The sequence below is a fragment of the Dermacentor silvarum genome, chromosome 8 (assembly GCF_013339745.2).
Source record: "Dermacentor silvarum isolate Dsil-2018 chromosome 8, BIME_Dsil_1.4, whole genome shotgun sequence".
Classification (NCBI taxonomy): Eukaryota; Metazoa; Arthropoda; class Arachnida; order Ixodida; family Ixodidae; genus Dermacentor; species Dermacentor silvarum.
This window is the reverse complement of record NC_051161.1, coordinates 145913251-145924979: the sequence shown is the minus strand read 5'-3', so window position 1 is coordinate 145924979 and position 11729 is coordinate 145913251. Positions and strand designations below refer to the sequence as shown.

Below are 11729 nucleotides of genomic sequence, written 5' to 3'. Positions count from 1 at the left end.
GGGCTAATCCTCACGATAGTGCAATAATAAAATAGGCCGATCCCGAACACCGTGCACACCGTGGTCACTCGGGTCACGTGGAGGGGTTCTTCACGCCTTGCCGTCTTTCCTGAGAGGTGCGTAATCTCTATGCTGCAAAACGGCATGTAGGAAATGAACATCTGTCTAAAGTTTAGAAAACGGCTGCATGGAAGCTTTTGACACAAATTCCAAGATATGCGTTGGGTCTACATTTATTTTTTTTTTATTCGAAAAGCAACCCAGCGAGGAGCGGACATGTTCCGCTGAACAGCCGATATTGATACCTCAGGCTGTCAATCATTACGTAGAGCGCGATTGCCTTTGCATCCAGGATGGCAGCTTTCAAGTCTGTATTCTCACACGCACGCCTGCTAATATCGCGTCTTCAAAACCGTTGCGACGCAGAGCGCGGCGCTGGGGTTGTCGACCTTTCATCGACGTTTACTCTCCCCCTATCTCAGAGGCGGTCCCAACCACAAATGATATCCCGGACGATGATTCCTTGCTCTTTAGAGTGCTTTATGTAACGCAGATACGTGCTGATAACTATAGGCGGACAAAGCACTTATAGACTGCCTGCCTTCTCCAAACTGTGGAGCTCACCGCTAGTGCAGACATCAGCTGGGAGCAAGATCCGCCCGTCCGCAAGAAGCACGCTGATTCTCTTCCCAATTCTTCACTGAGTCAAAAACTATGGTATGTGGCCATCACAAATTCTATTTCCAGGCACGAAGGCGTAAATGCACCTAATTTTCAGTAGGCTACACTTAAGGCTATTCTTAATAACACAAGTGCAAGCGTTACGTTATGCAACTCTGAGCATTCACTACGATTTCGCACTGGTGTACGTCTTTCACGTGCTATTTTTCGCGCGTGTTAAATATCAACCAGGAATTTTGACAGTGTTCTCTTTCGTATTTATTGTATAGAACACCCCTCTTTTGTCCTTACAATTTCCACCGTGTGCTCGCGTAGCATAACTGTGTGTATTTATATCATGAAACATTATATTTCTTCGGCTTTGAAGTTATTTTGTGTGGTAAATGTATTACTATGTTTGTCTGGGTCGTTCTCTCCTTTACTATTCAATTTGCTGAAGTTGTTGCAATTGTATTGTACCATTTGACAAACTTTTCTGGACATCTTAAATTCATCCAGAGTGTGGCGTACGTGATGTAGTAGTCCACTGGGATGTCGCATTTGTGCTGTTCGCCTGGATAATATATTTTAAAATGTAAACGTGCAAGTTTACTGAGCCTAGAACATCAGAACATGTCGCGGCAACCAATTCACAAACAATAGGAACGCAGATTTCTCGAGAAATTACCACAATTACTTAAAGATATGCATCATTAGGAACCATCAGGAAAAACTACCAAAGTGAAAGTATTTAAAAAAAAGACTACATGCAAGGAAATTATTTAATAAATGATTTTACGATGCGTTCTCTTAGACTTCGAAGTTTCTCAAATGTTCGGCACACGTCGCTCAGCTGCATCTGACGTCGAGATACGTGTTACTTAATTACTTAATTGTGTTACTTAAACTTACTTCAACTGTTATCTAAATATAATGGCAAATGAAGAACGTTTTAAAGTTCAAGGAAGAAATCTGATTTTTCTGTGGTGAAAGTGAAGATTTTAATTTTTACGAAATTGTCCAATGTAGCGAAGAAGTATGCCATTTGTACATAATTTACTTGTCTTTTGCCATTCGGTTTACAATGACTCGCTCACCCAGCCTTCTATGTCACCACCTGAATTGTCAATTCAGTTGCGATCAGCAGCGCATAGGGCAAAACATATTGAGCCTATGAGCTTAGAAAGGTATATAGGCTCAGCATTAAAATCGTCAAACTTACATACGGTGTGCCAGGTAGAAATCGTTGTCAAAACGACATCGCCTAGAATAATAATGGCCTAATTTGATAACGGGGCTAGAACGTTTGCGTACAATTCTCCGTTTGGCTGGTCGATTTTGTGTTCAGAAAACGGGAGTACTGGCAGATTGTGATTTCGATCGAGATGATGGCAAAATTTAAGACAATATAGCATTTGCACAGAAGATATGTCTGTTAGATTTTCGTTTTTTCAGCGAGATAAAGCCAGAACCACGCACCGGAAACCCATCAAGTTTACACGCCAAAGTGTGCCTATTTCGGACCTATTTTAGCTTGGACAAGCGATACATCTGGCCTGATATTTAGCTTAGACGCTTCGATATGTGTTATTTCTCTGCCAGCTACAAGAAACATTGCCCAAAGACATTTCTGCCCTGCGCTGTAAACCGCATGAAAAGTGGGGAGATTGAAGGTTAAGCAACCATAGACTCTACAATGTTCGAAATGAGAACCGGAGCGGAACTAAAAACCGTAATTTGCAACAACTAAACTTGAACATTGAAGTGAGCAGCTGAAGAAGGATCGTGGGGCGGAAAATAGGCCGTAGGTGTGAAGAAAGGAATGAGTGCGTACTGCATGACAATGTCAAGAGTTCGGTTTAATGCCCATCCAGATGGTGTTTTCAAGCAGTTGAAATACAATCTATTAGCAACATTTTTGTTTTGTTTCTGCCTAACTACTTACCGTCCAATAAGGGTTCAATACGGGCCCTATCATATATTCTATTCGTGGTTTGGAAAGCAGGCTGACATGATGATTTCTATTAGTAATCACACTATCTCGTGAATGTTTCTTAGCGAGATGCACGTACGTAATTGTGCCTGCTGTGCTATACTGACCAGCTTGACACATTTTACATAGAACTATGAAGTATGATGATACAACACAAGCTTAAAATGGTTGCACATAGACGTGCTGCGCTTATACTGCTTAGAATGCATCAAGAAAGCGTTCATGTTGAATAGAACTCTTTTTAAAAGGGACAGAAATGCCGTAAAGTAATGTTTAACCAAAGCACCGCCGATATGTGCAAGTGGGCGGTATGTGTTTTCCTTTGTTTCCCTTAGTCATGCGGCTCTGATAGCAAAAGGACAGGCTACAGGGGTAGAGGGTCGGTCATATCGCCACTCTGCCTACTTCCATCGTGAAGCAGCAAAGGAGGAAATCATATTATGAGTGGCTGGTATGCAATGTACTTTCACGAAATGCAGCTGCGTAAAACATAAAAACTAAAAAAGTGAAGTGAATGCCAGCTTAGAAAAATACTGTGCACTAAGTTTCCGTACATGAAATCGATTGCTAAATTGGCGTATATGCTAGAAGCGAAATTAGCCCAATCTTCTGCGCATTCACCTTCGCCCGCGTGATCTCACTATTGAGCTTATCAGTATTCGCAACAACTTAGTAAGAAATTTTAAAACGGGTATCTAGAACATAATATATAGAGAAACTAAATAAAAGAACGCCGTAGTTATGCTTGGCATCATTTCACTGAACAGGTATTTGTGATCCTGGGGAGCGAGAGTGACGTGCTGCTCACGTGCAGTATTTAGCACCTTCGCATTCTGTGCGTAATCTTCACACATCGTCCTATCTTTTACGTGAGATATGGTGGTGGATGATACCTGTGATATAGCCGGCGCAAGCCAAATAACGTTATCAAGGCTAATGCAACTTGTTCCAGAGACAAGGCTGGAATGTAATTCTGCGCAGATGTGAGTTATGAAATATGAGTTTGGCAGTTTGGAGATATGGCACAATGACCGACATTCTAACTTGATTGAAGCGTTACAATGCTTTGCTTCTGACTTCAAACGAATGAATATCACGGTCGCAGCTAATGTCTTTGCAGCAGCTAGGTTCACACTAACTGTAATAACTAAGATGCGAGGTAAGGTATACAACGTGGTGATTTTTATTTTCATAATATGCAGTCTTATGTAATTTATTATTACGTTGATATTATGATTGAATTTTCATCAGCCTAAACTAGGTCGATGAATTTGCTGAACTTTGCTGAAAGATCAGTGGGGTCTCTGTTGCATCATCACGTTCACACCGGAGTTCGGCATTGTTAGTGAGTAGCTTAATAAGTCTATAAGATACGAAGAAGAGCTACAAGCGAAAATTGACACAGCGGAATAGGAGCCGCGTACCAAAATGAGCCGGCGTATTCGACTGGCTACGAAGATGAGGGTTGCTCTGCACTCCAGAGCGCCTGGGACGTTTTGCGGTAGTGCCTATAATGACCGATGTTCGAGTCGTATCAGGCGTAAGACTGCTTATTACACACTTTTTGAATCCATAGCCACTGAAGCAATATGACGCATCCTGAGACCGTTTTTCCACATGCGACCCCATGGTGGACGGCAAAGGGATCGTAATATTTTTGCCCATTTAGTATTCACCCTCGTTCTCTTTGTATTGTGGCCACGTTGTTATTTGGTGGAGGTGCGATTAGAACCCCAACGCGCCGCTTTCTCGGCAATAGAGCAGATTAAGATGATAATAGGCAAGTATCTAGACGAACAGCTCGACACAGCTGGTGAATAAGCCTTCCTACGCCAATGGCATGAGCTGTTTTGGAAAGTTAGGAACGGTAGAATACATTTTCAGGCTCGGAGCTCCGAATTCTTTTTCTCATCTGGTTGTACGTTCCGCAGCAGAGCATCAGAAGTTCAAGAAGTTGTACATTGCGCACGTTCTCATGTGGTAATTGACGTAGCGTCTCGCGTTTGTATGAGTTATACCGACGCGAGTTGGAAAAAACCGCACAAACCTGCCTGAAGTACTTGGGTTCTGACCCTGTGTATTTGTTTATTAAACTTCCCGGTACTAGAGACGCACATTGAGCTTGCTTCCACATAACCAGTGCCACTGGGTAAGTGCCCCCCCCCCCCCCCCCCATAAACGCAAGCACGCACGCCCACCCACAGGCGCACACACACACACACACACACACACACACACACACACACACACACACACACACACACACACACACACACACACACACACACACACACACACACACACACACACACACACACACACCGTGCGTGCTTCGTATTACGTAGGTGTCAGCGTGAGTTCAGTCTCTTTAATCTTATGCATTTTTTTCCCGCCTCCTAAGGCTTTCTTTTGACCAAGTACAAGTGAAATGCAGCGATAATATCCTTTGTTTACTGCACTCCTAACGTACTTCTATAGAGTGTACACAAGCGGTGTTCGAATGAAGGATATCTCTGGAGCTAACATTCGACAAGATATTTATCTTTGTCAAGCCAACGACTGCAGACAACAGCTGATTACAAAAAACCCTGCCAAGTGAAACTGTTGGTATCCGGACAAAGACAAGCCCCGTGTAAAAACATTAGCTAACAATACACCTCTTGTTGGGCCACTGTTGATCCGTTTATAGTCTGTGTGAAGAGTGCTTCTGAAGCCTTTTTAACGCTAGTGAACTCGTACAGTCCTCAGAAATACGTGGGAAGCAACACAAACACAAACTTTCTGGAAATATTATAGCGGACTGGATGGAGTTGTCATGGAGTGGCTTCATGCAAGTCGTTATTTTTATTTGCGATAGCAGTTATACAGACGCTCGAGGCGCATTCCGGCATTCATGATTTTCCGCTATGGACAGCGCATGCGCAGAGGGATACGTGGTTTCCAGAGGCCCGGCTCGCGTTGGCTTGCAAATAAGAAGTTTAGTGCTCAAAGCTGAGAGTGATGTAATTTTACTGGGGCGGCTGTTTACAGGCAGCGTAGTGGCGCCTGTGCGATCCAGTGCTTGCAAGTCTCGAGTAAGCCCCATGACTCACCCGTGGCCTCCTATTCGTGCAATGACCAATGGCTCTTGTTTCCTGCCAGAAGTCTTCAACGCACATCGCCAGCTTTGGGACTTTCGTGTCACGGTGCTTCCCTGGACACGCAGTGCTCAGATTCTTCCTCTTTCTGCTCCCCCTTCCCCTTACCACCAGTGTAGAGTAGCCAACCGGACGCTCGTCTGCTTGACCTCTCTGCATTTTCTGTCTTTGCTCTTTCTCTGTATTACAGACAACACACGCGTGTTAAACAATTTAAGGTAACTAGAAATTTTGGGGCGTCCACGTATGTCGCGGCACAGTTGGTCGGACCCGCGTATAGGTAGAAAACCGCCCGATAAATTCTTGTGCAATGCTAACTAAACCTTGTTATCGAAGTCACTGCGCCATCCTTTTGTTTGGCAGATGTTCTTATCCGTCAAGATAAACAATTCGCAGCAGTGAAATACATTTTCTGCGCGTTTGTTGGAACCTGATGGCCTTTATCAACGCAGGGGTCTGAGGGAACTCGCGTGCCCGATATCAGAGCACCTATCAAGGACGGCATCGTTTTTTCACCCTACCCGCCTTTGAAGCTGCGTGATGATAAGACATTCTATCAGTACATCAGGAGATGTTTCTTGGAAAGGGCTGAACGCCCAGCATTGGTAAGTATCAAGCGTTCACGTTGCAACATTGCGCGCTTCCGCCAACGCCAGGGCACGTGATACTCTCGCGCAAAGTTACCACTTTTGCCCATGTGTACGATATATTGTATGAAATATAGTATTGGATAAAAGCATAATTTACAAAACCCTTGCTATAATTTTTGTATAACGGCATCCACTTGTTAGGTGGTTTGCCACATCACGAGTCAATTTTGTTTATCTTGGTTTAATTATGACAGTTCCTTCAAGAAATAAAAAAGGAGCAAGAAGAATGGACAACATCTTGAGAATACTGACGCAGTAAATGGTTGTGTATAGGCTAGCTGGTTCTTCAACATGGAAGACAGGTACGCCGCATAGTTGATATGAAACACTCAGCTAGATTGTGCATCGTCTTGTGTGCGTTCGTGCTTTGACTTCGTTGGTGTTTATAATCAATTGTGCAGCGCGATTTGGCTTCAAACAGTTGGCTTCCGTGACGTAGTGAAACCGCTTTGAAGTCATTAAATTTGGTTTCGAGCGTGAACCGCTTATGTGAAGCAAGCTTATTCAAGATAATGATAAGAATATCTTCAACATTCTCACTTCTCCGTGAGCAGTATACTGAAAATACTAAAAAGGGAAATAATTTTTCCGTTGAAATTGAGAGTAAACAACTCAAGATCGACTGCTAAATAGGATTTCTCGCAAAAACAGCTGCTTTTCAATGTTTCCATTTGTCGCCTTGCCACTGTTTTCCCCCACTTTCTCTCATTAGCGTTCTCAATTCACGTCACCGTGAATTGAAGGAGCAGAACCGCGCCTCTAATCATAATTATGATGATAACAAATTAGGATGTATCAGCTACTTAGCGATAATATCATCAATTGTGAACTCTTGGTAAGTTTTTGAAATTGGACGTCAACCAGCAAAATTAAAAGTAATATACGTTTCCGCTCCCGAACACCAGCCTTGTTTACAATATGCCTAGTTATTTTATTTTCGTGGCCGGCTATATTCTTCACGATTAGCAGGTCAACATGTGGTGCACGTGGTGAAGTTCGCCAATAGTCACAAAAGCTTGTAGTTCTTCATATAAAAATGAAAAATGACACTATCTATTATCTAGCTTCAATTTTTCTATGTGTACGTGTTGCAGTTCGCTTTATCGCTTAGAGTGAGACAATAAACATTCTTTAATGGTCAACTTCAGTATATCGCGCTAGACACTTTATTATGAAGTTAACTCTTCACACAAATTCCGTCTTCTCTGACACAGTAGCAAGGCGCTGTTTAATTTGCACAAGAAAGACAAGAGTGCCATTCATTGATGGTAGCAGGACAAGTTCATGTCACACCAGAATTTATCGAGACACATACGTTACACCATAGCATGTAAGCAGCAAAAAAAAAAAAAAAATAGTGGGACTCTTTACGGTCCACATGGTAGCGATTTGTTCTACCATTTAATAAACTGCGTCCCCTAACTGAGTTAGACCTACTTCTCCAAGCCGTCCACTTCTGTGATCCGGCACTTACCCTGAGGCTCAGCAATCAAGATACTATGGCCGTGTTGAGCATGAGATCAAATGCAAATGTATAATTTTTACAGACTTATAACATCATTAACAAGCGCGAAAAAGACATCGGACGACAGCAAGAAGTACACAGGGCAGTGTTCTGTCCTGTGTGCTTCTGTCCTAGCGTGTTATGTCCTAGCGTACTGTGCTTTGTGCTTCTCGCTGACGTCCGATGTCATTTTCGCGCAAGTTAATGATGTCTCAAGTCCGTAAGAAGCAACAACTAGCTCAACTGTCTTCTCTAACTGGCGCAACTTTTGCTCACCGCCACTGTTTCGTTCACCACTGTTCAGCCATTGACGCCGCGTTATTCCTGCGCAGCATTTCGTCCTCAATTATTCCGTGCCAATGTCGATGTAAGACTGAAGCGATTGGAGCGTGCGTGTAATTATTTCTTGAATCAAGGAAGAATATGTCTCTTAATATGGAGCGACGGTTTTGGCTGCTGCTCTTTGCTGTTCGCAAACTCAATAACCTTCTCGCACAATTTTGAGCGCCACGCACGTCCGTGCCACTAATCATTACATTGCCTTATGACTTGCTCATAAGCTCAAATGTTGACACTTCATTATGCAGCCTACGAAGCGTCAAATTTAAATTGTTTTGCGCCATACACCCATACAGCAGAAAGGTTTTTTTGTAACTTAACAGTGCCATATTATTCTAATAATACTTGCATAATTGCGCATGGTGCAACCATGGAAACGTGATATGGGTAATATCGTAACGCCGGGACGTCTGATAACATCTGTTTTGCGTCGTTGAAGTTAATGAGGAAAATTGTCTTGTTTAAAACAATTCCAACGACGTCATTTTTATTAGTGATTTCTTTAATTACGTGCACATAGTTGCCGCGTGAGTTTTTCCAGAAGTTCAAGTCAAAAAATAATTCCAAAAGACAGCAATGTTTGCTGCGTTCTCCGATAACTTGTTTTACAACCGCTTACGACCTTTCTTTTAAGACTATGGTTTTGCTAAACGTGCCCACAGGAACGCAATGGCGAGTGGCTCACATTCGCCGACATGCTCAGACTCATGGAGCGCTACGCCAGTGGGTTCCAGAGTCACGGAGTATCATGCGGAAGCCGCGTCTGCGTCAACATGAACAACTCAGCCGAGGCCATCGCAGCCATCTATGCACTCTGCTGTGCCGGAGCAGCGGTTGTCCTGACGAGACCAGGGCTCACAGAACGTAAGAAGTCCTCCTCCGAATCTGGTGACAATCGCGTGTTTCGATAATTATTAAGGTAAACTTAAAAGGATGAACTTAAAATTATTCATAACACGCAGTCTAACATGATTAAAATCTGGTTTATCCTTAGACCGATGAAAGTGGTCCATGTGTGCCAGCCCAGAATCTTACTTTCCATTTTTCACCCTAATTTATGGTCCCATACGTAGACCTCGAAAGTCTCGAAAATGATGGTTCAACCTCAGGGCGCTCTAATAAATTACTACAGTAGGATTTATAAGAACCAGTATTGTTTTCGTTTCCCAAGGGGTGTATGTATAATGACGTCATGGAGAAGACAGTGGTCACTTTTCGTTTCGGCACTCGCGCCAGCTCACTTGGTCGTTTGCCATGCGCTACGTCCTGCCGCGCGACTTCTTTAACTCCGTCTTACCGCCAGAAATGTCACCAATTTTATGTGATTTTATGTTTTATCGTTTTATTTCAACTCGCAGTATTCGCAACATATACATCGCAGCCTAAATATGTTTTTAGTGGAAGTAAAGCAGAGATAATTCCTCCAAGATTTTCCCAGGATTCTCATCAGAAATTTAAAAGAGATGCCTCAATAAGCGCGAATAAATAGAATAATTCATAATTTTCGCTTACATCAATGAGAGAAAGAAAACTCAAACATAGAAAACACGTGCTCACTAACTTTGATGGTGCCAAAAATATTATGCAAATTTGATGGCACGAATATTAATCATAGTGATGTCCATACTATGGGGGAAATCTGCGAGTTCACTAATGTGAAAACGAATATGAACCTCTTGTGCAGGCTGTCATTCTTTTGATTCCTTGCCACAAGCGCCTGGTTTCTTTCTTTCTCGGTTCTTTTAGTTCTTGAAGGAATGGTTGCCAAGTTGGGAAACATCCGCTGATTTTCTCATGCTATATTATGTTCTATCCGCTTCACTCTGTACGAATGTTGGCCGAGTTATGCACATTGAACTGATGCTTAATCCTTCACGTGTTTCACACTGTGTTTCGACTATACTATAGTACAGTATTGTGTAATAATGATCAGAGCATTCGAAAAAGCGGTGTTCAGAAAGCAAGAAGATTGAAGGTACTTTTGCGACGCTACTGCAGTCCTGGAAATCAGTTTTGACGATACCTTCTGTGGAAGTCATTTTTTGACTCCCCAATGTTACATAAACTGCCAATCTGACCAAAAGTTAAGCTGCTCTCTTTATTTTATATGGTGCATGGCATTGCTCGTGATTACCCTTTGCATTCCTTCAAAAATTTCTAAGAAAGCCATCGATAGAATTGTTTTTTTATTGGTCGTAATAATATTTATGGCCCATACCTACAGTATCTATGGCCGTAAATATAAGCAATATTTCGGCGTTGTAGTATTGCTGCCATTTTGAATGCAGTCAAAGTGAAAGTCTTTACCTTGTGAGATACCTTATTACGTGGCATTTTATTTTGATTACAGGTGAAGTTTTCTACCAGGTTGAAGACAGTGGCGCTACCTTCATTCTCACAGAAAAACAGAATTGTAATAAGGTTTTGAGCATTCATAAGTCACGGCCATTCAAGGTTGGTATTGACTCATATAAACTTTATGTAGTGGTGTTCTAATTGTCAGCACCTCGTCACAAGCAAATATCTGCTAAAATGTATAGGTCACTGTGAACGGCTTGGTAAATATAATTTTGTTTAAATGAGAATTTCTGGTTTAATGTTTAAGGAATAATTTCAAGACCCGCACTTCAGCCATACACAAAACGCGCAAGAAAAAAAAGATGACTGGGTAAACACATTTTTTTAATGTGGGAGTGTATACACAAGCCTATTACGTAAAAGCCCAAGTTCAATCTTAACCAACTGTCCTGCTCATGGCCTATCTGGGTGCAGGGGTGGTACGACCGGTAATTCGGAAAGGCTGAAACATTGCAAAAAGAAATTTGCTGACAAACTTAGGGCCATGTTTCTTGACTTTTTATTGCGTCTTTTTCGTCAGCAACTGTAAGTGTTTGGCCTCTAAGAAGTGTTTTCCTGCAGGCCATGTTCTGTGTGGACAGAGTCGAGGGCTTCCACTGCATCGACGACTTCGAGAACGAAGACGCCACAAGCTTCGTCGAGCCATCGATCGACGACACCCGCTCGCACGTGCTGGTCTACACCTACACGTCAGGAACGTCAGGTCTTCCGAAGGGAGTAGAGATCAGCATGAGCGCGTACATGGCGTCCATAGAAATCTGCCGGTATGTAGTGCTCATATTTCGCACAGTGGAGAAAAAACGTTTAAGATAAGCATGGGAAACAAAACATAAAAAATAGTATGACGCTAGAGGGGTTGCTCACAAACGTGTTAAAATGGATGTATAAAGGAAAATTGGCAATGTAGATTATGACACGAAGCGAACTTACAATACGATTCAAGATGTTAATAGCTTGCACGATAAAAAACATACAGTGACCAATCATAAGAAGCCAACAAACAGTGACACCAAGGCAACATTGATCCGGCAACATTGATGCCTTCAGGTAGCATATGTGGGTTTATTGACCAGTTGCCTTCAAACTAA

At 42.5% G+C, this 11729-nt stretch overlaps 1 protein-coding gene across 1 annotated transcript in view; it reads left to right on the top strand.

Annotated features, from left to right (window-relative positions):
- The first annotated feature begins 589 nt into the window (after positions 1-589).
- The window catches only part of LOC119461749 (uncharacterized), a 39051-nt gene continuing 27911 nt past the window's right edge, over positions 590-11729 (top strand). The window contains exons 1-5 of the mRNA XM_037723122.2: positions 590-717; positions 6243-6395; positions 8946-9147; positions 10634-10737; positions 11203-11405. Coding sequence (XP_037579050.2) covers positions 715-717; positions 6243-6395; positions 8946-9147; positions 10634-10737; positions 11203-11405 — 665 coding nt within the window. The 5' untranslated portion in view covers positions 590-714. The remainder of the gene's footprint in view (positions 718-6242; positions 6396-8945; positions 9148-10633; positions 10738-11202; positions 11406-11729) is intronic.